This window comes from Bradysia coprophila, unplaced genomic scaffold (genome assembly GCF_014529535.1).
Source record: "Bradysia coprophila strain Holo2 unplaced genomic scaffold, BU_Bcop_v1 contig_232, whole genome shotgun sequence".
Classification (NCBI taxonomy): Eukaryota; Metazoa; Arthropoda; class Insecta; order Diptera; family Sciaridae; genus Bradysia; species Bradysia coprophila.
The window spans coordinates 19929233-19956836 of record NW_023503493.1 but is presented as its reverse complement, the minus strand read 5'-3'; the positions used below and the strand labels follow the sequence as shown (position 1 = coordinate 19956836).

Sequence of the window (27604 nt, the reverse complement as noted above, 5' to 3'; positions counted from 1 at the left end):
TATTAGATCAAATTGAAAGCAAGAATGTTGTCTAACTCTGTTTCCATTGTGTAAAAGATTTGAGTTTTCTTTTGTAAAGTAACTCACTTCTATAGTGCATTGTCAACAGCCGTAAAAAGAGGGTTATGTGGAACAGCTCTAGTCAATTGTCTAGTGTAAAGTAGAGTAAATAGAGTAGAGAAAATGAAAGGATGAAATTAAACAGAAAATTTAATTCATTTCTAGCTCTACATTGAATTTCATCAGGTGTCATACAGTTCCTATGGTCAAAGTTTAAGTGAAAAAATCAGGGGTGACTCACTTCTAGATTAAATGGATTAAATGGAATAAAAATTGGATTAAATGGATTAAATAGGAAAAAACTTAATTTTACGAAATACTTTAAAAGTATTAAAAATGGTTGATTTTGATTGAACGACGTACTACAAATCATACTACAACGTTAAAAAGCGTAAAATTCCACTTTTAGAAGTTTTTGGTGTAAAGTGGAATAAATGGATTTAATGGATTTAATGGATTAAATGGAAGTGAGTCACCCCTCGGAAAAAATATGATCTCCGAAATGATTTAAACGAAATTGATATGAAAATTAATATGAAAATTGCCAGTGCATGTTGATGCTAAAAAACTAAGAAATTGTGTGCGGGCTTCGAATAGCAATTACTTAAAATAAAAACTCCAATTTTATGTAAAAACAATCATTAAGTCTCTCAATTTAATGTGCATAAGTTCTAAACAAGGATTTACATTTCCAACAAAACATGCATTTGCTCATTCAATGAACATTCATCAATATATTACCCAATTATCATTATTAAACATAGTTTAAATAAGCACACGCTCTACTCGATGCCTAATTAAATTACATACCTAGCTAGGGGTGATGAATGCTATTGGCAACTGACAACACTAAACGTGATTGATAGACATCATAATTAGACAATCAATGCACTTATCTAATTCCATCTTCTTTTCATTTAAATACTTGCAACTGTATACAGTATGTAGTAATTGTACACAACTATGATAGCGCATCGTTTTTGTGCACAGATATTTTTGCGAAAAAAAAATGTCTATTGCATTATTTTAAAAGTTCATTTAAGTTGAAATTTCAATGGGATATATAATAAGTAGACGTCACTCACTGGCAATTCAACGCCCATCGTCTGCTATTACATTGTACAGAAAAGATTATGATTCGCACAACTTTACTATTTTACATCGAAAGTTTACAATGAGCTTCCTTCATCATTAAATTTCTGCTATAAGTTGCCAAGCGGAGACGAGGATGGCATACTATAACCTGACAGAAAACAAATGAATTCATAAATCTAATTTCCCACTAAGCTATTTATTGTTGAGAAATGCACTTCAAAAAGGAAGGAAAAATTTTGTCGAGCAATTTTCAAAACGTTCTTTCTTGCGAAGGAAATGTAATTTATTTTAATTTATAAGAAAGTTTGGTTAATATTAAACTTCTTCAGTGTGAATTCGTATTTAACCGCTTAAAAGAAAATAAAAACGAATAAAAAACCCGTCTTAAAATTGGAGTTTTTTTTCTGAGATTCATTACGTAAAGTAACTTTTTTGTGCTTCCTGTGGGATTGGGTTGTTTATATATTATATACCATTGGACGACGTTAGTTTATGGTTTTTATGTATAAAGGCAATTTCATAAAATTCTGTTTTTTTCTTTTTTTAATTTACAAGCTGAACAATGAAAGTCAACCGAACATTAACCAGAAGCGCGTTATGCTCGTTCAACTATAGGCGAGGTCAAGTTGATTAACATTTTAAATTGATATCAACTTCAAAACGCAAGGATGTGCAATAGGGTGTAGCGTTTTAACGAAAGTATTTTGTTTTGTAAGGCCTGCGGGTAGGTTCGATGCAGAATGGTCCTCTGATCACGAAAATACCAAAAAAACATTTTTTGAAGTTCGAAGCTCCCATGCGCACCTCTGAAAACCGACTTTTTGGTCCCAAAGCTATAGTGAGATCAGTTCTGGCGAGTGGCGACTGTGTGGAAAAAATATTGTTAAGTGCATATGATAATTACTCGTAGAGAGTGGCTTCAAATTGGCATACTTTAAAATAACAAAAATTGACTCACCGATGAAAAATTACAAAAAGTGCTCCCGACCATGACTTTTTGAGAATTTTTCTGGATGAAATCTGTGACTGAAAAGCAATATAGTGGTGTCGTAGCTCATTTTAAAGGGAATTTCAAGAGCTCTCAAGCGAATATATACTCGACGTAAAGTTTCACCGGGTTGCAGATTCGTTGACCTTCTAGTAGGGTTGCCATTCGTCCTCTTTTTAGAGGACATGTCCTCTTTTTTCGTCAAATTCTTCTTTTTTGTAAAAATTCTAAGAACATCACTTTTTTCACACAACGTCCTCTTTTGTCCTCTTTTTTCTAAAATATTGTTAAATTTTAGCAAAACTTAACAGATGTGGTCAAATTTTACGGAAAAAATTTCGCTGCGCAGCTATTTCTAAAGCTACATAGTTTCTACAGCATTCGAATGATATAGTTGACTAGTCCTCGCAGTCAAAAATTCGACTTCATATTTAGGAATTAAGGAAGCTTTAGCATTATGATTGGGAATTTTTATGTTTTTATATGAATAAAATAAGGAGTAAACCAGGAGTATTAAAAAAACGAAATTAAGTTGAAATCGAGTCATATTCTAGCAGCAATTTAAAAATGCAACTAAATTGGTGTGAAATAGGCAGATTGTAGGAAATTCGTGAGAAACGGAAAGGTTTTAGAAAATTTTCCTACATCGGTCAGAAACAGTCAGATTTCAGAAATTTGCCTAGAACAGGCCTAGATTTGTAAATTATTAAGAAACACGTTTCTTATTTTTTAGATTTTTACTTCGAAACAAAAATGGTATCGAAAAAAACTTATGAATTTCTTCTGAGATAAGTGCATGTTTGTAGCTTACAGTTCAAGAACTCCAAGTAAAGTTAGCAAAAAAAGTAAAAGAATCACTTTTCTGGAAAATAAGGAAGAATATGAAGGTTTTTATAAAAAAAGGAAAAAAAGGTCATGTTTACAAATGGTAGGTACTGAAACCTCGGATTCGCCTCAAACCAAATGAAATTTTAATTTTAACTTTTCTCACTAATTATTTGAATATCTATTGGTCCACATAGAATAATAAAAGAGCTAAGACTCTATATTTGTCCTCTTTTTCGAATTAAAAGGCGTCCTCTTTTTGTCCTCTTTTTTCGTACAAAATGTCCTCTTTTCGAATTTTCAAAAATGGCAACCCTACCTTCTAGTGTGTAAAAAATGGTACGAGAAAAACCATATAGAAGAAGAAATAGACGACTTTTGGGAAACTTTTACTGTCGTATCTTGATGATCATCGAAAATCATCAAATGGACAATTTTTTTTGAAATTTCTCCTTACACCGCTCATTTTTTCCCAGGATAGCTGCATTAATAACGCCAGCAATACTGAGAACAATTTGAAACCGTTTTTGCATAAATTCTGTGAAAAATGTAAAAATATGGGAGCTTCGAATTGCAATTTTTTTTTGGTATTTTCGTGATGAGGGAACCATTCTTCATCGAACCTACCCGCAGACCTTAAAAAACAAAATACTTTCGTCAAAACGCTACATCCTAATGTACAACACTGAAGAAAATGATGAATATCCTATTTATTATTTAGATATATCCGACGTCTTAAAGTTAGGGGTTTTCGGTGTAGAGAAAGCAAACGTTTTAATAAGATAGATAAATCTATTGAACAGTAGTTTTTCTATCCACCATATCACTACATCTAGTCATCATAAATAAAGCGAGTATTTGAATCGACTCCAAACGCATTTTTTAGTTTGTTTTCACGTAAAAAAATACATCTAGTCCTTTTCTATTTTTTTTATACACAACCACAGTAAATTATAATAGTTTAGAAAGCTAAAACAATACTTACCGCCTAAATGCAGTCGATGTGATGCTCGAATTGCGAAAGTTTTTTTATTCCAATGAACTACACTCGAAACGAAATGAAAATCGTTTTTTGTCTCTATTTAAAAGTTACTGTGTTGTAAACTTGTAACGTGTAATCAACATATACATCATTTAACAAAAGAAGAACTAGATTTTTATTTTAAGAGTGATATCGCGAAATCTTCGAACAATTTGTATGGAGGACAAATTCAACAAATCTGGATTTCTGTCGAGTATGGTACCCATCGAATCCTTGTTTCATTACGAGTTCAACGAGGTATATCTAGCCTCTCTCGGAATTGTCGTTTTCGTGGTAGAGCTGTTTCAAAAATCGGTGGTTTTCAAGTGGAAATTTTTTCACACAGATTATCTCGGGTAATAAAGAATGTTAAACTTCCTAAAAATATAAAAACTTGTGCTGGCAATATGAGATAGGACAATTTCTAAAATGTCACCTATTACTCCAAAGAAGTTTCGACCGGTTTGTCGACCACTTTCATTTTTTTCACCTTAAATTTAATTCACAGAGTTGCTTCGTACCTCAGCTTTCCAATGATAATTTTCCAGACTTTACTTCTTACATAAAATGCGAAATTTGTTGACTTTTATAAGCAGCCGAGATTGTGGTTGGTTGGATGCATGTGATAAATTCTCCTAGGACCCTGGGCTACATTATGGAACAGTGTGGAAACAAATTAACATTAAGAGCCTAAGCCTTTGGAACCCTAAACCGTTAGGTTTGCTGATGCGTGCACCCGTTAGTAGCCAGAGAAAATTTTTCTTAATACAGTCACTGAAGCCAGTACAGCCAACAGCCCGACGTATTTGGTAGCTTATGTGATCAGTCTAGCCTAGCACTACAAACCCCATAAAATTTGAACGAAGTCGACCCTTTATTACCACAGGGAAAAAATTTCAACCTGAAAACCACCGATTTTTCAAACAGCTCTACCACGAAAATGGCAATTCCCAGAGAGGCGAGATATACCTCTTTGAATACGTAATGAAGCAATGATTCGATGGGCACCATACTCGTCAAAAATCCGGATGGCATGGCTAGCCGATTGCTCGAAGATTTCGCGATATCACTCTTAAGCCTTTTTGTTTGATATGAACTCGTTAATGACGAAACATGACTGATTCTACTTTTTGGCAGGTGTTCCAGGAACTCTGCCTTGAAGACTTTTATTGACTGCAAATTTTCCCTAAATAATTCCATATTTATAGGCAGAAAAGCAATCTGAAACCAAAACAAAGGGTTACTTGTATACATTTCGTAGAGAGTGCTTTTCTTAAGGGCAATTCCCAACAATGTGTAAGGCATAAAAAATCCAATGTATCAGAATTTTCATTCCTTTCATTTTTGATTGAAAATTGAAACTCAATTCGTGGTAATGTTTATTCTTGACTCAACAAATTCGATTGAAAAATACTACAAAGTCTTCCGCTGTGTTTTCGATTGGAATTCTCACTGGCAATCCGACATGCATATGGATTGATATTAAATATAAAAGTTTAGCATACAATATAACGTGAAATGTGTGGTTTTGCGATAAGAAAATGGTGGAAATTCTGTCATTATTTCCAAGTTAAACTAAAGAATTGACAGAAAGTCCATTTATTTTCGATTTGCAATATTATTTAAAGAGTCCGTAAACGACCGACTTACGTACCTACTCCCGAAAATTTACAGTGAAACTTGAGCTGGTATGAATAATTCTCCAATTAGATTTTCAATTTGTAAGGTTCCAACACTTCAATATCCAAAAGCGCAATGTTGAATGCTGCTGTTCAAAGAGTTGAGCCCGTTGTTAAGTGACTGTAAAGTTATTATTACACGATTTAAATCCTGTTCCGTACAAACAGTATTATATGTGTATTACAAAAATAATTTCTATGGAAAATGGAAGTTCAAACAGGCATTGTCTGGACAAATTTTATCCATGAACGTTTCCATGGATAAAATTTGTGACATTAAGTTGACAACATTCATGTACTTTTACAATGCCGAGAAAATTTTAAAACAATAATAATGAGAATAAACAAGTACAACCTCATGACTCGTGTGTATATTATATATACCACGATGTATATGAAAGTCAGAAGACAAAATCAGAATAATTTCTTATTCTTATAGTCGTATGAAAGCGAACAAGGCATTAATAAAGCCTTTTCATTATTTTCATTAGAAAGCTAAAGACCAAAAATATACAAACATAGACAGACCTGAAGGTAAAACTGAAATGAATTCAAGTTTAATTGAATTTGCATGCAGATCGTGAAGCTTTTTTTTGTAAAACTTACAGTTAGAAAATAGTAAAATTGTGCAGAAACATGTACCAGCTGTCTTTATTCAATTGATAGGTTTAATGCCATCAGACAAGATCAAGTGCGTAAACGTACTGAATCTGAATAAGCAATAGGCACACATAAATATAGTAAACGCATAGAAATACAAAGCCGCAGAAGAAAATAAGGAATTTAAAATTTCCGCACAATCTCGAAATTCTGTTAGTGTACGTAAAGCAGAAAATGAATAAAATGAAAACGTAAAGCAGGATGTTACGAAAAATCTCATCGTCCAAATGGCATATCATTTAAATAATTTTAATTTTCCTTAAAGATGAAATCTGGCCCGACGTACAAGAAGAAAAAAAAGCTTATGTTAGAGTTTGACTTTATGAGATTTTGTTTTATGGATACCTTAAGTAAATGGACTGATTTCCTTTGCAATATTAATATAATGAATTAACACCTGTCCTCCTAGGCATATTTGATGATTTATCGTTGCCGATTTTTAATTTTTTTATGCAAATGAACGTATTATTAAACAACGACAACATTTCCGTTTCAGCTCAACTGGCCGCAACAATAAAAACACGATCCAAATGCAATGGAAATGGTTTCATGATACATTACAATCGAAACACTTGAAATATCCCTCACAAGCGGCAAACAATTGTCGATGACATCATTCTTGTGGATTATTTATGTTTTGGCAATTGGCACAGCCAAATGTGCTGAAACAATGGTTTCATGTGGTGGCTATTTAACGGCCACGCATGGCATTATACAAACACCGAATTTCCCAAATAAATTCCATGTTCCCATCAATTGCTTGTGGATCATTGATGGATCGGCATCTACTAAAACCAACATTTCCATTGCCGTGTACTTTACACAACAATATGTGCTAAGCGGACTTAAATTCACCGAATACCTGTATTACACCGAAGATTATAAAGTGCCAAGTCAACAATCTTCGTTCGTTTGGAATGAGGATGCCATGACACAGGTTTCGTGGGTACAATTCCAAAGCCCATATCTGGAGATTAAATTTACCATGACAAATCTACATGGAACACATATAAGATCGCTGAACCGTCTCTTGGATGTTTATGGATTTAATATAACGTACGAAATAGATGAAGTTAAGCCATACCGATGCAGTGCTCTGCAATGTCACTTTTCGGGAAATTGCTATGTGAAACAGGACTTTTCGTAAGTATATTTATATAGTGGTCGTTTAAAGCTTTTCTGAAAATTTTGAGTTTTGTCGATATTGTGCAGCATTAAATTTAGCGCTGGCTGGATCGTAATATATAAAACTCGCAATAAAAATAGATTCCATTCAAAATGTTGAACTTTTATCGGACATAAAAAGGGCATTAATTGTGTGGGGGATAAATATTTTATGGCTTTGTTTGTTTCAAGTCTTAACCAGCTTATTTAGATGAAACAGTTTGATTTCTCCCTTCAATTATTGCCATATTCAGCTTTTATGACACCTATGAATATTTTCGTATTACACACGCTGATTCTTATACACGCTTCCTTTGGAACATTTCTTCGTTTTCAATGCAGTTAAATTTATTTTTCTGATCAGGAGATTAAGGCCAATGCATGGCAAATTTCTTTATCTTTCAGTCTTAGTAGAACATTTGTCAAGTTATCTCCAATACTAGCCACAAATACAGTCGCCGACTTAGTAGTTACAATACTATTAGTAGTATCACTGCCCTCATTAGTTTCATTACCCTTGTAGAAACGGCAAACGTATTGCGATGTCCACAGAGAAAGTTTTCATAATTGAATCTCCTCTCCATCTCTCACATAATTTATTACGAGGGATTCTTTTGAAAATCCACCTATCAAAATCGGACCCATTTCGTCTGGGATGGATATATACATGGTTTGAAAGGTCTTTGCCAGTAGACCTCAAAACAGGCCTCACACAGTCTCGAGCCACACCTGGTTGCTGGTGGAAGATCTCCGAAGTTGGAAAAATAGTGTTTTTTATCCGAAATTTTAGGCCGTTATAAATGATCGTTCCGGGTGAGAGTGGGCTCGTTGGAAAGCTGAGCTCAAGTACTTTTGGGTCATGCCTAGTTTGATTAGATTCATTGATATATGTTTGCAAAAAATGCAAGAAATTTTTTTCAAAGTCTGTGTGAACTTTAGACAGGTCTGGGCTGGTACCGATGACTCTTAATGTGAACCTAAGATGCTACTAGAAATAGGTCCGATCTTGATAGGTGGATTTTCAAAAGAATCCCTCTACGGATTTCGTAATTTTCCACACAAAGTTGGAATCATATTCGTTTGTTATCGTAGTTAAGTTTCGATTACGATTCCAACTTTGTATGAAAAATCCATAAACAATTATGCTATAGATTAGGGGGGTCCAAAAAATAAAAGTGTCGAGGAAGTTGGCGGACCCCTGGGAAAATAAACCTTTATGGCCTCCTGATAAAAATTGTATATGGGGCCGATGCGATCCGAGTTGGTTTATGGGTCGCTCAAGGACGAAATGTGTGAAAAAACACTGAAATTTTCCATACATTTTTTCCATTACTTTGTATGAGAAATTTTTTTTAACGACAATATCAAACTTTTTTGGTCCAGACAACTTAGATTAGATGCAAAAGCAACAAAAATGCGTTGGTTCCACTTTTTGGAATTTTTATATCGTCTGGGCACACCTAACAATATCGATATAGACAAAAATCGACATATAATTTCCAAGTAATACAAAGTCAGGCGAGGTCACTATTTAAATTAAGTGTTAGGTGTCGTTGTAAAGGTAATGACAGTAGCTTTCTAACGAGCCCACACACAATAAGTTTCAAGTTGGTGTCTTGACGTAACAGTCATTTGAAAATTGCCTGAGTTCACGACCCTGACATTTTTGCACCAAAATCGATTTCTATATAGCTTCAAAAAATTGTTTTCGAAAAAATTTCTTTTTGCAATGAAAGCTTATGCCATAAGCTCTCGTTAGACATGAATATATCCGATGCACATCCCATAAATGTTTTGGAAGAACCCAAAGACTGAGTGAACAGATTACGAATCTATGACTGACTTGGGAGCTGCGAATGCACTTACAAATCATTAAATCGGTCTCTTTGGATTATTCTGAAGTGAAATAATCCAACTCACCTTAAGAAGTGACCTCAGCATCTGTTAGTTACGTTCAATTTTTCATTAACCCTCATTTTCGTGGTTTTTCACATATTTCGTCATTGCGCGACCCATAAACCAACTCGGATCGCATCGGCCCCATATATATTTTTTATCAGTGGGTCATATAGGTTCGTTTTCCCCGGGGTCCGCCAACTTTCTCGAAACTTTTATTTTCCCATACGATTCTGGACCCCCCTACTATAGATGTAATGTCTCTGCGTAATCATTAGATAATTTACTTGCTAAATGAGTGGTTTAGAACTTGATCCAAAGTCTTTTTTTTTCATCTGGTTCTACATAGATATTTGACACTCTCCGCGTAGATCCATCACAAATTAACAGATGAACTAACGGTTTAACAGTTTCTAAGAGAGTAAATATAATATGACGCTGAGGCTATGGTTATTCAGTCCATTTGGACGATGTAGTGCTGAATTTGGAATTTCAAGTTTTTCTATCATTATCATTATCATCACGATTTTAAAAGATTTGTTGCTATGGCGTGAATGTAAATCCAGTTGGAGACTGGATACGATTATTATGGAAGCCTTTACGGTTGAAGAGTGTCACTAACGTTCAGCCGTTGAAAAAACCGGTGGTATGATTGAACGAAACGAATTAAGGTCACATCAAATTTATAAAATAGGTCGGTTTCATCCGATTTGTTCAAATTTTAATTCAGTTCGTTAGATGCATAAATTGAAAACTAATTTTCTACGAAAATGGTAAAGAGATTGTGTGAAACGAAATTTGAGAGTGAGAAAAATGAAATGAAATTGAGCTCCTTCCTCTAATCATAATTGAATTTGCTGAAAGTTCCCATTTTTCACAGAATTAATTTAGCTCACCCTTTCGTAACCTTCAATTTTACAGTCAGATATACCTGTAGTACACAACGATATTTATCTGACTGTAAAATTGAAGGTATTCTTCTATGTATATTACACGTAGACGGTAATGAAGGTAAAATGAAACACAATTTAAATTGTGTCTATCTTAAATCTGATGTTTCCAATGTTACCTCATTTCCACCAAGGGGAAATTAACAACATGCAAAAAGTAATATCATAATTTTCCGTTTCAACGAACATGTTAAGAATACTTCCTCGTCTACCGTGTACGAGTACAGTACATATACCTATTGAAAAGCAAACAATTCCAACCGAACTATATACTCTAAAAATATCATTAAATTGTTTACTTTTACTTTATTTCAAAATTCAAATTTAAATCTACTGCATAAATTTGCCACTGTGCGTATTGTTTGCTATCACAATTTTGTTTGTTCGAAATGCTTGTTTATAAATAAAGTGACTAAGCAAACAACTTTGCAAATGCTTCCGCCGTACACCACCGATTCGAAATCTTTTCTCGGTGGCATAGAACCATTAATATTATTAAATCAGATACAATGGTAATGGTAAAAGAAAATTTATAAGCTACACAGAGCAGTACAAATATTCAAAACAATCTTGTTGTTGAAACACAAACGAAGGAAAAGTTTCCGTTCGGTTTATTGTATCGACGACGTCAAATAGAACTGAAATTTACTTTTGTCAAAGTTATCATTTCAATGTACAAACCATTTTCGATTTTAAATTTAAACAAATTTCTTTAGTCCGCAATTTTCGACGTAAAATCGTTTCAAAGTAAAGTCTGATTTGAGGATTTAATTATAACACATCAAAGGGGTGGCTTTCGTTAGTTCTATTGTAAATTGTATTTGGGAAGAAATTGTTATTTCATTACGTAGCATTTACAGGCTGCATCTGACCACAGTTATTTTTCCATGTAACATATGATCATCGGTTAAAATGTGAAAAGAAATGGAGATACCTCAACTTTGGGGTTCGTTTAGGTCGCAAGCACACGTAAAATAATAGCCTCTTATGAAGTGCGAAACATATATTATGTTAACATTTCACTATACCTGTAGACGAAAAAAACCGTGCGGATAAAGGATTAAACCTGCGGCTGATACGTGGTGATGACTGAACCTTTCAGAAAGCTAGTCATCTGCAACTGCGAAGAAAGCTATTCGTCTATGACTGGACCTTTTTTATGGAAACTATAACTATAGTCAATTCGATCCCCAAGTTTATAAAATTTAACTTAAGAAAAAGTTTTCCTTAAGAAGTGTGCACATCCTTTCATGTTTGAAACAGCCCTCAATAAATTTTCACCTTCAGCTAAATCTGAATTGAAGATATGTTTTAGATCCGTACCCGTAGACAGAGTACCCACTTCAAATATGCCAAGCAATTTAAATGGTAAAGTAAATGCGGCTCCGTATTTTGCTTAATCGTTTTAGGATAATCAAACAAAGGTTAAGCAAAAGTATTTTCTTTTTCCAAAATAATCAATTTCGTACTATTAGAGCCTGATTACGTGTACAATTCAACTTACCACTTACCATACCTCATCCGTTTTGATTATTTACCTTTTTTAGTAGAATACACGTTGCGACTTTGTTGTGAAAATTTACATGGTGCACGTTCCACTAACGAAATATACTCAACATATTCATCACACACGTTCGATGTCCACCCATCCAATCCCTTTTATAATTAATTAACCGAAACGTTTACTTCTCTATGAGTTCGGGCTGTTTTGGGCCTACGATACAACAAATAATGTCAAAGCTTTTTCGATATTGTATTCTGATTTCAAATTTTAACTTTCCTTTCGACCAACATTCGCTTTACATGTGTATAATATTTGAGCATGAAGTAAATTACATTTTGGTTGATATTTTGAAAATGTGATTTCGTGTGTAAGAGAAATGAGTTTCTATTGCATTCGTAATTGTTTGCACGTTTCTCATTGATAAAGTGCTGTTCAAACATTAAACATTTTGATTATACTTAAAGTGCTGCAGGAAAAAATGTGATTAACCACAAAAAGCAATTAATTTGCGTTGCCGTCCGAGGTTTACAATTCGCAAGAACTCAAAGGTTTCACTTACCTACTGAATGATAAAATTAATAGAATTTCATGTCAGTTAATTCAATCGAATACATTAGGAAGTCCGGACCTTCTATATACAGTTTCAATTGACTCTCATTTTACTAATTATAATTTCATAATATACGGGTTGCCATAATTACATAACGAATGTATAGTTCAGGTTAATTAGGCAACATACACTGCTCTTCAAGAATTACAAGTCAACTAGCTCTTCGGTTTATACAAATTTGTTTGGTGGCGTAGCTCAACCCCCTCACAGTAAAATTGACTTTCTTCTATAATTATCCAACGAAGAGCCAACTTTATTCTATGGTTGAAGGAACTTTTCCCGAAAAGGATATGCTTTTCATAATGAAACTCTACTATAATACAGAACATCATTAAAAACGGGTAATGCGGCACCATTTACACTCATCCATTATAGAATTGTTTTGAGATTTTTGTTTTTTTTTGGCTTTGTTTGTAAGTGTGTGTGTCTGTGTTTTTGGTATCATATGGCCAAACACTGTATTAAATTATGCACAGTAGAACAGTTGTCTTGCCCAGATGCACTTAGCCACAATATCAGTGTTGGATTTGATACTTGCGCAAATTTGCACAAGAAGAAGAAAACGTTTATTCAAGCATAAAAAATACAAAAATAAAGGTGCTGCCCTGATATCCAAGGTTGCTATGTCACACAGCGTACCGATCTATCCTAAGACAATCTTACTACTAACATCACGTTGTTTTTACTAACTAATTTTATGTCAAAATTTATGACTAGGTCAATTATATATATGATTATTGATGATGAAAATCGTCTTAATTAGCACCATTTCGGAAATGTCTTTAATTTTATCACAGTTGAGTTTAAATTCTTTGAAGAAATTTATCACACTTTTTCCAATTCCACCTCTGCTACCAAACCATAGACCGCGCACTGTCCAATTTCTATCACCAAATGAGTCTCTGTAACGTTCTGCATAGAACGGAATACATTTTTCGTATATCTCTCGCTTTTCGTTGCTAATTATTTCATCTTGATTGATATCGTTGGTTTCGTAACGTATGGTAGGATCAATGATGAAGGCGTTTTTCGATTTCGAGTCAAAAGCGATGATGTCGCTGAAGCGAGTTTTTCCGTCGGTATCGATAGCGTAAACTTCATCAAAGCATTCGAATCCTTTCTCACGTAACATGTCGGCGATTGTATGCTTAACGCTATGGTGTCTAGCTGTGATTAGCAGGCTACTCGATGGACAACTTTCGGATACGTGTGAAATCGTTTCATTCTCTCTGTCACATTTACGGCAGAGGCTGGAAGTGGTCGAGACGCCTGGTACTCCATTTAAATTCGCATAGTTGATGCTAAGCTTTATTGCTGCTACCCATTCCGATGACGAAAGTGAGTTCTTATTGTAGACAAAATCGTTGCTCGCTGTGTGCTGACTGAAGTGAATGACTCCTGAGCCTTGGTATGATAGGTTACACCAGCGATCGTATGCTTCGTTTCGCAGTGCTGCTCTTAGTGATCTTGTCGTATCACCCACAACGTTCAGAGTTTTAACGCAAGCCGTCATTTCGTCATCACAATTCGCGATACTCAGGAACAGGCCGTCCTCAACTTTCGAAAGCTTGCTCGATATCGCAAAGTGTTGAAGGTGCGCTTCCCATTCCGCTCGGAGCAGCCCAAGGCCTCTCATCTTTCTAGGAGCATAGAAGAGGTTGTCATTGGAGCGTTGCGGGATTCCGATGATTTCTTTCACAGAACGTCGAATCATCACATCCAGGCCTTTTGTGAAGTACGCCGGGATTCTGTTGGTTGGTGCTGCTTGAAGTGGGTAGATAAGCGTTGGAAAGACATATTGATTGATGACGTTGAGTTTCTGGTCAGGTTTTAGCAGTGGTGAGACCGATAGATTTTCCAGATTCTTATGCAATGTTTCGGCGACCGAGCTATCGACTGATTTAACCACAAGTGAGATGTTAATACATTTTGCCGAATATTGTCATTTGTCAAAGCAGATATGAGGGATTCTTTTGAAAAACAGCCTACCGAAATCGGACGCATTTTACAGTGGACTTTTATATATGTACCTAGAAAGGTATTCGACCCTACAAGCCAAAACCCCTTCCAAAATATTTACAACTTATAATTCCCATGTAAAATGATGTAATTTTCGCTTGTTAGTAATAAAATATAAAATTCTTCGAAGCTTGTGTGACTAGTGAAAGGTGATCAAAGACCGAAAACATTCACTTTTCTTACAAAAATATCTTCAGTTACACAAGCCGTACAGGGTCGTGTGGGGTGTCATTGAATAGGTAATCACATGTACTATTGAGCCGAATAGGGAATTATTGGCGTTAAAATTCATCCACACTGAAATATGTACACTTAAAGTTTTCAACCGAAGACTGACACTGTTCTTTCAGAAATTTCTCGATGTACACAAAACGTACATGGTCGTGTGGGGTATCATTTGAAAGGTAATTCTATGTTTGGGCCAATAAGGGTCTTATTCTAGGCACATATAAAAAAAGTCCACTGGAAAATGTGTCCGATTTCGGTAGGCTGTTTTCTAAAAGAATCCCTCATATGTCTTCCCAATAGGTTTTCTCGACAATTGTTTAGTCCCGTACTGGAGAAATTCGAAGCACACGATAAGGGCGAAATATTTGCCTAGGGTCACGTATGCAAAGTTTGACAAAATATTGTTCTACGGTGTTTATCAAAAATTTGGGCGTTTGATGTGTAAGTATTTTTAATCCTCCAAACGTTCAGCGGTCCATAAAAGAAATTACGAAATGGTAGACCCACATTTTTGATTTTCCACTGTTTTTCTAGATCTATTGATCGAAAAACTGACCGAGCAGCTCAAACAATTTTTTTTCTTATCGCGGCTACAAACGTCCAATATTTATTTAGCCCTTCAGCTCGTCTTGGATATTTATTTGATAAATCACAGAATGCCTGTAAGATTTACCATTGACCACAAATGACATAAATTTCAATAAAAAAATTTCTTCTTAAAGTTCATTAAAGTTCATTTGAAGTGAAACTTTTAATAGCCATAATAACAACGAAATACGAAATATACGTTAGTCATTTAAACGACCACGATCAAAAAATAAATTATGTTCTGTAAATGATGCCGCTTAAATGTTCCGACTTTGGTGTTTGTATCTCTTTAACCCTTCGGAATTCTTTATAAACTTTAACCACATCTCTCGGGCACATAAAAACGATATTATTCGAACTTTCAAATTATACAAACACAAAGTTGTGTAAGATCAAAAACTGTAAGTATTTGCTTTAATATTGTATAATATTGTACGGTTAAGCCATTTCAGCCTATCTACGTTTATTGCCGTTGTAGATATACACCATACACACACATAGTGTTATAGAGACGTTTTATATATTGAAATAATATGATATGATAGAGCTTGTGTGGGTACAGCGAAAGAGATTTCAATATAATATTACATTTCCTTCCTTTTCATTCAGACAATTTGGTGAAAAACCATATGAAAATGTGGATGCTACATTTAAATGAGCTTTTTTTCAGAGCTTAAACGAATAGTTTTTGGCCCGAGCTAATTTCTCTTTTACAATAATTTTCGACTTTAATGCTTGAAAAATTTCATATTACAGTTTCAGATCGCACAAAAATAACACATTTTATTTGGAAAGGGATTCCCATTTTTTTTCCTCATATATGCATTGATATGAGCACATTGCGAGGTATAATAATAATCGTATGATGGAGCCACATACCAAATCTTTTTCAAAATGAAATATGTAAATTAGGTTTCCACATTGACTTTGCATAATCGAATCGAATATTTTCCATTTTCGTTTATAGTTGGCTCTTTTGTGCCGTTTATATCGAACCATATATTTCTACATATAATGTGGATGAAAGTGTGTGGATGTGTGTGGGTGAGTGGGTACTTACTTTACGTCCAATGTCATCCATGGAAATCTATATCGTAGAGTTGTGATGAAAATGGCAAACGTAATTTGGGGCGAGTTATATTACCTATCCGCATTTCCTTAATATATCTTTTTAGTTTTCCATCTACTTTGCATTTACAAGGAAGCGAGTTTGCTCAATGGACTGTAATAAGATTTGAAATCATGTCCTTAGACGGTACACTCTGTACGATGTGGAGCTTAATGTTTATACTCCATGGCATTAAGTTTTGGTATAGAAGGAAATTTTCTTTATTTTACCGAAAAAGTTGTGATCTTCAGTAAATAATCTATTACGGAATAGTTTTAATTCTCTTTTCCACTCATCACAAAGTGGGATATTGTTTGGTAATTTACGCTACTTATTACACTTTACAATCGCTGCACTTTGGAATGGGTTTTATTCAAATGAGATGTACTCGTGAAGTAAAATGGAAGATGAAAGTTGGGAAAATATAAAGTTTTCGTAATAATAAATTAAATTAGTAGATGAAAGCGTGGTACACAATTCACTCAATGATGAGCTTAAAACGTAGTATGTGGAGAACATCTTGAAATATTCGAATGAATTAAACTTTTATTTAGCTTTACTATTAATTACAATCCGTTCCAGCTAATTTTATACCAGCATAAAATATCGAAATAACATTTTTAATTAGGTTTTTCTCCTCTAGCTTCTTAAAAAAAGAAATTTTCTTGACATAGTCGCTAATTAAACCTTTCCTTTTAAATTCAATAATATTCGTTTCACATTTTCCATTTGTGTTGGTATAGTCCTTCGTGAAAATGACAATTATGACTTGATTATCTTGATCTGGCTTATATGCTGGCTTAGACGAACTATATATAGACTGGAAATTACGAACAAAATTACGTAAATAATGTGTCCCCAACATGAAATACGAAATGTTTGATAGTGTGAGAATTGGTGGGCAGATTAGCGCGAAGAATTTGAATTTGTTTACCACACAACCCTTTTGAATTTAAAAAACATTAAAATATGGGAATGAACACCTTGACGATGACGGTGGAAACTTTCAGAGACCGGAAGTGTTACTCGAAAAGTGTTGATTTATTTCAATATAGTAGATACGCAACCGGTTATCGTGAAAATAATATTTTGGAAGACACACACTTTGACATAGTTAATTTAAGAAAAACACTTAAAAATTGAGACTCCTTCTCTTGTGCTAATGCAACCTCTAAAAGTACGCGTCTGCACAAAATCTTTAATATAAATTAAAGATTATTTGTCCCGAATAAAAACAAAACTTTATATCCGCGGTAATTGATAATCCATTTCCTAAATGCGAAATTGACAACTATCAAAAAGGTCAACGCCTACATGTATTGGTGTAACATTCTACGTAAAATGGTACGAAATATGCATTTTATACAAATTGATGTTGGGGACACATTTTATCGTACGAAATACCATTCTATTCGTCTAAGTATGCTGGCTTTAAGTTGAAAATGGAATCAAATTCGACTAGGTGAAAAAGTATACGGTCTTCATTGTGTATTAAGAACACCAACCCAAAAAAACCTATATTCGTATGCAAAAACAATATTTCTGCATTTTCTTGTCTATAACGAAACCTATACGTTCATTTCTTTAAACAGCAACAATTAGGCCATATTTTCATGTTGTTTGTTTTTTTTTCTCCAGCTTTATTTGGAGCGGCAACCTATTTATAATTCCATTATCTTATTATTACACTTCCATTCATTTTCTTTGTTTGCCGACCCGGTCAAGCATACTGTTCAATAACAGTAACAACATTTTATCAAACATGCTAAAAGTAATTAATTTCATTCTATAGATATAATGGGACTATACAAACAGCTTTGATTTTCATCTCTACTCTTGAATAGGTTTTTTTATGAATCCAATGAGCGTTAATGATTTGCTTTATTCAACTAGGTCTTACTATTGTGGTTGTTTTGATGGATTTTCTGGTGTCGATTGCGGATCGGGTCCACTTTGCAAAGATGAGAAGTCTAATTTTTGCGAAAATGGTGGCACTTGCAAGTAAGAAATATTTCTATAAAGGAGAAGTATGTGTGTTTTGAATAAAATATTGTTTTGGTTTTGTACAGGCAAATCGGTGATGCATCAATCACATGCGTGTGTCCCAGCGGTTTTACAGGAAGCAAATGCGAAATATATGATTTCACTGAGGAAGAATATGGTGAGTGTTAACAAACAAATACCGATGTTGACCGCTTGTTATTTTTCTAACGAAAAATGTTACGACTTTCTTTATGAAGGTGGTGTTCTGCTGTTTAAGAAATCAGATTTTTTTTTATTGAATATATCAGGAAGTTGAAAGCAAGATTTCGATTAACTGACAATAGATAACGTCAGATTTTTTGACGCTAAATGCCAAGACGGTCCTGAGATCATGCGCTACACTCTGGCATTGTGTTTGGTCCAAATCTGTCGAATTAAAATTTAATTATTTTTTTGAAGACAGCCCATCATTCAAACATTTAGCGATTAGCGTTAGTGTTGCCGTCTTTGCATTTAGTATCGAAACACCTGACGTTACCTGTACTAGAAAACTTACCGGACAAAAAATCATTAGAATTGTACATTGGCGGACTTTCAATTTTGTGCACTATTTTGATTCAGCTGTTCGACCAGCTGGTTCATGTAAACAAAGTAAGTTAATTTAATAATCAGGAGTAGATAAAAATGGCAACAGTGTTTTTTTATTATCGTCAACAATACAACTAAAGAGAGTCTCATATGAGTCGAATGTATCACTAACATCGTGCGAACATTTGTTTCAATGCGAATTTGGTACATTAATTATATGATGCAAATCTTTAGATTATTTAAAAACTAACATCATTTTAGACGTAGAGTCTTATTAAAATAATTTAGATGCTGAGACTGTTCACTGTTGCATAGAAAAATCTACGAGTAGATGAATTCCAAAATTCAAAAACTTTCTGTTTCAATGCCTAAATCTGTGTTATGAAACAAATGCTCTCCAAAACTATTGATCACCACGAGTTGTTTAATCACCGGAATTCAAAGGAAAAGTACTACTCATTGGTCCTTTAAGAACCAATGAGAAGTTCGATGACATGAATGCCATGGACATAAAGAGACTAGAGGTAGATTCAAATAAAATAATTTAATGCTATTCATATAACACTTTATGAAGTTCAATAAATTATAAACTGGGCTGTCCACTCAAAATATGTTTTCCATGCGAAACATGTTTTTCCATGCGAAACATGCTTTTCCATGCGAAATATGTTTTTCCTTGCGAAACATGTTTTCCATACGAAATATTCTTTCCATACAAAACACACTTTCCATTCGAAACATGTTTTCCATGCGAAATATGCTTTCTATGCGAAAAATGCTTTCCATGCGAAACATACTTTCCATTCGAAATATGTTTTCCATTTGAAACATATTTTCCATTTGAAACATGTTTTCCATTCTAAACATGCTTTCCATTCGAAACATGTTTTCCATGCAAAACAATATCTTTTCATAGAAAATTGTTATATTTTTTTACGAATATGCTATTGGCACCGGGTGACAATAGTCTCTTTATTATACTGTTGCTAATGGCACCAGGTGCCTATAGTTTCTTTATTATTCTAATGCTAATCGCACCCGGTGCCATTAGCCACAGTATTATGAAGAGACTATTGGCACCCAGCACCATTAGCCACAGTATTATAACGAGACTATTGGCACCCAGAAAAATTAAAATTTGAACAAACAATCTGGATATTTTGAAAATTAAACTTGTTTTGTACACAATCCTAGGGAATCCATCTTTTTACGAAATGTAAAGTAAAAGGTAGTTTGATCGATCTTAGAGAATTCGTCCTTTTACGAAATTCAACGTAAAGGTGGGTTGTTCGATAGAATTAATTCTTTCACAAAATATAACACAAATGCGTTTTGAACAATACTAGGGAATTCATCCTTCTACGAAATGTAAAGTAAGGGCGGATTGTATGTACGATCCTAAGGAATTCATCCTTTTCGAAATGTAAAGTAAAGGCAGTTTGATCGATCTTAGAGAATTCGTCCTTTTACGAAATTTAACGTAAGTGGATTGTTCGATCCTGAGGATTTCATCCTTTTACGAAATGTAACATAAATGTAGTTAGTTGGATCTTATGGAATTCATCTTATTGAGAAATGTAACGTTAAGGCGGATTGTTCGATACCTTTACGTTACATTTCGTAAAAAGAATGAATTCCTCAGGCCTTTTCGTTAAATTTCGTAAAAGGACGAATTCCCAATAATAATCCAACAAAACGGCTTAACGTTTCATTTCGTAGAAGGATGAATTCCCTCGTATTCTACAACAGTATGTTACATACCGCTTCGCGTCGCTCCATCCCTGGACGTTTTCACCACCTGGGTCTAAAACACACCTTTTTGATCCGTGGTTTGTATACTATTTTTCTTCCTGGAGTACCAAAGTCACATTCCGAACAAAACATAACAACAAAACTGAACAACATACCGGTGCAAAAGCATTCCATATTAATGCCTAAAGAAGTCCGTTCCGTGTGCATGTATTCTCACAAATGTCGAAAAATAAGCAATCTGTAGGAATGCCGAAAGACATCCGAATGAATGCCGAAAGCAGTCCGTATGAATGCTGAAAGCAATCCTTATGAATGCATTGTCACAAAACACTAAAAACATTACATTCGCGTACATACAACACATTTGGGATCGAAAATGACATAAGCGGGAATGAAAATTGAGAGAAAATAGTAGGGGAGAATGTTGCTCTTTCGGTACTAAATTTGGTGAGTGAATGTGACGGTCTTGGTACTACAGGAAGAAAAACGCATTTACGTTATATTTCGTAAAAGGATTAATTCACTACAATCGCTAAACCGAACTGGTGTGCATACGTTATTTTGCACCAGCTGGTCCCATTTGGAATTGTATGTGACCAGCTGGTGCAAAATAACGTATGCACACCAGTTCGGTTTAGCGATTGTAGTATCGAACAACCTGTCTTTGCATTGTATTTTGTAAAATGACGAACTCACTAATATCGAACAAACTACCGCGTTTACGTTACATTTCGTAAAAAGAAGAATTCCCTAGGATTGTGTTCAAAACAAGTGTAATTTTCAAAATATCCGGATTTTTTGTTCAGATTTTAATTTTTCTGGGTGCCAATAGTCTCTTTATAACACTGTGGCTAATGGCACCGGGTGCCAATAGTCTCTTTATAATACTGTGGCTAATGGCACCGGGTGCGATTAGCATTTGTATAATATAGAGACTATTGGCACCTGGTGCCATTAGCCACAGTATTATTCCTTTTTAGCCCCGTACGAAGTACAAAGGGGCTTATAGGATTACGATGCCGTGTGTAATTGATGGAATTCAAAGCGGACGGTAAGGGCAAAGTGTTTGCCTATGTTCATAGATGACGAATCCGCAATAAAAATTTTGTCTGTCCGTCTGTCCGTCACGTCAATATCTTAAGTAAATCAAATCCCATTTAAAACAAGGCATCAGAACAGTCGGAGCGTTTGCTGCGACTTAGCCCCGTACGATCCGTAATCCTATTTCGTCCGTAACCATAATACGTCCGTAGCCGTAATACGCCCGGAACCCTAATACGTCTACAACCCTCTAATGCGTCTGTTACCAAAATGCAAGTCAAGTTGGGCATGGTCAAATTTACTGAAAGTGTTCATTTTTAAAATTGCGCATAGCGCAATTACGAAAGCCCGTACGAAGTACCTCTCAAATAAAACCAACAATTTACGACATTATTTTATAAACCCAAATTTTTTTGCCAACTTTCCATTGGGTATTCAATTACCTCTCAAATAAAACAAAAACTAGCAAAATCGGTTGAGATTTACTCGATTTATGTGCAAAAAGCACTTAGGGCCGAGTAGCGGCCTTAGTCCAAGGGCGCAAATTTGAAACTTTTTTTGCCATCATTCTATTCGGCATTCAATTATCTCTCAAATGAAACAAAAACTAGCAAAATCGGATGAGATTTACTCGATTTATGTGCAAAAAACACTTAGGGCCGAGTAGCGGCCTTAGTCCAAGGGCTCAAATTTGAAAAATTTTTCGCCACGTTCTTTTCGGTATTCAATTACCTTCCATAAAAAACTAAATCTAGCAAAATCGGATGAGATTTACTCGATTTATGTGCAAAAAACACTTAGGGCCGAGTAGCGGCCTTAGTCCAAGGGCCCAAATTTGAAACTTTTTTTGCCATCATTCTAATCGGCATTCAACTATCTCTCAAATGAAACAAAATCTAGCAAAATCGGATGAGATTTACTCGATTTATGTGCAAAAAACACTTAGGGCCGAGTAGCGGCCTTAGTCCAAGGGCCCAAATTTGAAACATTTTTTGCCATCATTCTATTCGGTATTCAATTATCTCTCAAATAAAACAAAATCTAGCAAAATCGGATGAGATTTACTCGATTTATGTGCAAAAAACACTTAGGGCCGAGTAGCGGCCTTAGTCCAAGGGCCCAAATTTGAAACTTTTTTCGCCACGTTCTTTTCGGTATTCAATTACCTTCCATAAAAAACTAAATCTGGCAAAATCGGATGAGATTTACTCGATTTATGTGGAAAAAACACTTAGGGCCGAGTAACGACCTTTGAGCTCTCCCAACAAGCTCGCGTTGCATCCTACACAAAAACAATGTTCAGCAACTTTGTTCTACTCGTCAATACCTTTCATTTGATATATCACAAGCAGCTATTACGTGCGTATTTCGGTAGATATCGTCGAAAGACTGAAACACACCTATAGGGCCCTAGCTCTGGAAGGGCCGACCCTACCATGCCCATTTTCGAACTTGACCTTACTTTTGTCGATACCAATCGGGGAAAAAAAGAATTTTGAAAAAAGGTTGTGATTTGCTCAAGCTAGAGGGGTCACGGACGGACGGACGGACGGACGGACGGACATTTTTTTTATTGCGGATTCGTCATCTATGAACATAACCAAAAGCTTTGCCCTTACTGTCTGCTTCCAATTCGACGTGTTACAAACGGCATATTAATCTTATAAGCCCCCAGTACTTCGTACGGGGCTAAAAAAAAAATCCCTGAAAGATAGTCAAAATAGTGAGGCTAAGTTCGAAGATGGGCATATTTAGGTCGGCCGCCTAAGTGCTTTAAGGTCTTTTGGGGATATTTACGGCAAAAAAAACGTTGGAAATGTAAATGAAACGGCAAAAGATAGGTAATGTTGATACCGATCCAGGAAAAAAAAAGTTTATTAAAATCGGGTGAATGGCCCGTGAGTTAGGGCCCTAGAAGTGAAAGGCTACTCGGCCCTAAGTGTATTTTGCATATAACTCGAGTAAATTTCATCCTTTTTTCGTGATTTTTGTTTCATTTGAAAGGTAATCGAAGCCTGAATATAATGTGTCGAAGAACGTTTTAAATTTGAGTCCTTGGACTGAGGCTGCTCCTCGGCCCTAAGTGTATTTTGCATATAAATCGAGTAAATCTCATCCAATTTTGCTAATTTTTGTCTTATATGAAAGGTAATTGAATACCGAATAGAATGTGGTGAGAAAAATGTTTGAAAATTAGGTCCTTGGACTGAGGCCGCTCCTCGGCCCTAAGTGTATTTTGCATATATCTCGAGTAAATTTCATCCGATTTTCCTAATTTTTGTTTCATTTGGAAGGTAATCGAAGGCCGAATATAATAATGTTGAAAAAAAATTAAATTTGGGTCGTTGGACTAAGGCCGTAACTAGGCCTTAGGCCTCTCAATAAATTAAAATTTTAGGTCAACTTGAAATTTGTGTTACATTTGATAGGAACGTCGTACGGGGCTTCGTAATTGCGCTATGCGCAATTTGTAAGATGTACACATTTCGTAATAATTTGACTTCAACAAGGGTGACAGACGCACTAGGGTCACGTACGCAATAGATGTACGGGTTCGTACGGGGCTCAATCGCAGCAAACGCTCCGACTGTTCTGACGGCTCGTTTTTAATTTAAATTTTCAATTTTTGCGCCGCATCGACGTTAATTTTTACTCTTTTATATCGATGGTATGAGATGTCAACCGACATTTGCATTAGAAAACAACGAATACACTCTCTTTAGTTTTATTGTTAGCGATAATAAACAAACCACTGTTGCCATTTTTATCTAACTTCTGATTTTAAAATTAACTGAGTTTGTTTGTTTACATGGACCAGCTGGTCAAACAGCTGAATCAAAATAGTGCACAAAATTGAAAGTCAGCCACTGTATGTTAACGGGGAAACATATTTCAAAACGTACGAGTTTTTGCGGTTATTGTAAACATTACTTAAGTATTACGTCCGACACTTCAACCAAACAGTGCAAAATTAATAAAAAATCAGGTCGGTTGTTTATCCTTAATTTATATTCGGTTTTTAGCTCCCTATTTTCACACGGGTTCTTTAAAGGCAGAAAAAGTTGTGAAATTGGAAAATGTAGAGATTGGTACAGTAAGTAAGGTTGTTAGTTTATTCAATATTCAGCACTGCTTATCCAACGATAACCCGACGAAGCACTCATGTATATAACTTATGAAGTTAACGTGGCTTTGATTCTGTGCATACATGGGCGAGTTTTTTTTTTCAAAGCTCGGAGTTTCTCATGTTAATTAAGCTCTGATTGTGAGCTACTACAAATTATTTGTTCCAGTGTCTCAAAGGGTTTTGCCAAAATGCACATTCCAATTTATTCAATGCCGTAAGGTATAATAATGTGAATTACGTAATGACATTATTCAATTGATTTCCTTTGGGGTACCTATACAACAATAATGTTTACAACAATGATATGGATGGTAACCATACCTGCGGTTTTTCAAATAATTTACAATCCGGTTCAGACGATGAAAATCACAGTAATGATTTTACAATGATAACTGTTTATGCAGTTGAATGGAAAAAAATATTTTAATTGAAAAAATCGGGATGTGGAAAAAAATTGCTGGTATGAAAAGTAAATGTTCTGGGGGTGGAATATCAAATTTTAACTGTAATTTATTTTGAGGTCATTCACTGTTTCCGCGAGGTTTCAATTTTCAATAAACTATGCCTAGACTAAATGGGAATATAGTATAACACAAAAGTTTTCTCTTGTCTAGAGTTTTTTTTTTGTTGTTAAGCAATATCTCAGCACCACAACTTTTTCGATAAAACTACAAAAAGTTTAGTTTTCGACGTTTATAGTCACCCCTTTCGTTTGTTATCTCGTCTATGCATGACATTGTTTAAATTTCCAAATTGCGAGATCAAACAAGAGCCTGTAATAAATTGTAAATTGTCTAAACACAAAATTGCCCAATATCCAGATATTTTCAGCTTGTGGTTTTTCGGCGTCCACATTTTCCCATGTTTGTGTGTATGTGTCGTGTGTACACTTTCAACAAAACATTCGCACATAAAACAAATTTGATTATGTGAACGAGCTTAAATTTATTTATCGTAAAATGTCATCAAATTTAACCCAGAAACGAAAGTTTGAATTTATTTTCTCATTTATAATGGCTGCTGTTCTTATATATTATACATAATATATCGGTAGAGGTATATCTCGGTGAGACAGGAATATTACAAGTCATACTTTAATGTTTAGCATGTACCTCTCGTATATTACAGGAAAAGTTGTTGAGTGAGTCAAGAGGCTGCTAATGATATTTTAGTATGCATGCCCATGCCATTTAATTATGTTGAACGAAATATATATAGAGAGAAATAGCTCTGTAACATTCGTTGGATATATGATACACTAGATATTCGTTTATTGTATGGGTTGCTCAGATGTCAAGTGTAGGATCATTGGATAAAGAAGATAAATCCTCACAACAAGGAATATATTTATTGGGCTCTTCTATAAAATCTGTAACATAAATGTTACTTCGTGTAATGGAATATTGTGTCAATAAGAAGACTTCTCATTATATAAGTCCCTTTCTTCGGTTTCTTTTTCTTTTTGCGATTTGCTGAAAATGATGAGAAATCTTCATTTTCAAATACTCGTGCACTCGACTTAGTGTGTAGCAATTTCGCTATTTTTCATCGTATAACTTTCGCTGTGTGTCTGCATAAAATTTATGGATTATGTCCGTATTCCATCAATCATAATTCAAATAATAATGAAGCTTTGTTTAATTAAGCCGTTGATGATATAAGAAAGGATTGTTTATTACATTTTGTCGTCATTGTGATGATGATGGTTTCTTACCGAAGAACACTGGATTATGTGGATAGTGGGCTTTATCTACTTTTCTACGAATTTAATACAACGTAGTATTATTAAATGAATATAATAATTTGTTTATATGCTTTAAAAGTTACGATGTACCACCCTTTCTTTTAATAAAATATGGCCGATATGGTTAGGTGGAGAGAGTTTTATTTAACGATTCGATAAGGTACATAAAACAATCATTACTTCCAACGAGGATATGCATTGATCTGATAAGAACTTTAGGACCATTAGTCTGAAAAGATCTACTCTAGATCATTTTCATGTTACGGTACTTTCAGATGTTATTTCACTCAAGTTTCGTTAAATGTTTCGTTCATTCATATATTTGTATGAACTTTTATTAACGTGGATTTCAAATGTCCTTGAAGATGAGCTATATACAATGTATTATACACGTTATCTCTGTGTTGTGTGTTTTAACTCACACCAAAAAAGCATGAGTCCTGTGTCTTAACGAAAGAAATACGAAGTCTATTCTGATATCATCAGACTTTAAATACTTTCTATTCTATAAGTATAGTGCAACATACTCTGAGGCTCTGGCCTCTGGTGGCTCATATTGACGTGTTGTGCGAAGAGCTTCATTTCGATGTGTGTTTCGATCAAGATCTTACTAACAACACGAGTAAAAGTTGAATTTACTTCACGACTTCAGTTACCTTCAAAACAAAATTTCGATTTTGGTTGACTTGTAGTGTTGTGTTCCTATGTCAATCTTAATTTTAACTTTGACTTTGCGTTCAATTTGATGCCTTAAACAAAACATTAATTTTGTATTTTAAACGAACTTGTAGAAAATCAGGTTGATTGAGGCTCTTTGAAGTACGGTTGGACTCAATCATCCGGTCATCCGGTTCGATAAATGATAGTTTGAATAAAATCAATTTTGCCGATGCGAAACTGACAGCTCTGGTTTTATGAATGAAATTTAGAGTTGCCATAACACAAACATTTGGCATTTAGCGTTGTTGTTGTGA

The 27604-nt window shown here is 34.7% G+C and overlaps 1 protein-coding gene and 1 long non-coding RNA gene across 2 annotated transcripts in view; one reads left to right on the top strand and one right to left on the bottom strand.

Annotated features, from left to right (window-relative positions):
* Window positions 1–27604, top strand: part of LOC119075648 — a 162951-nt gene that overhangs the window by 26212 nt on the left and 109135 nt on the right. Inside the window, exons 2-4 of the mRNA XM_037182135.1 lie at window positions 6825–7471; window positions 18289–18396; window positions 18465–18556. Of these exons, the coding sequence (XP_037038030.1) occupies window positions 6936–7471; window positions 18289–18396; window positions 18465–18556 (736 nt within the window). The 5' untranslated portion in view covers window positions 6825–6935. The remainder of the gene's footprint in view (window positions 1–6824; window positions 7472–18288; window positions 18397–18464; window positions 18557–27604) is intronic.
* LOC119075683 lies at window positions 19952–20238 on the bottom strand. The gene is made up of 2 exons (XR_005087433.1): window positions 20075–20238; window positions 19952–20036 (listed from the first exon to the last, which is right to left on the bottom strand). It is a non-coding gene; the product is annotated as an uncharacterized LOC119075683 (long non-coding RNA).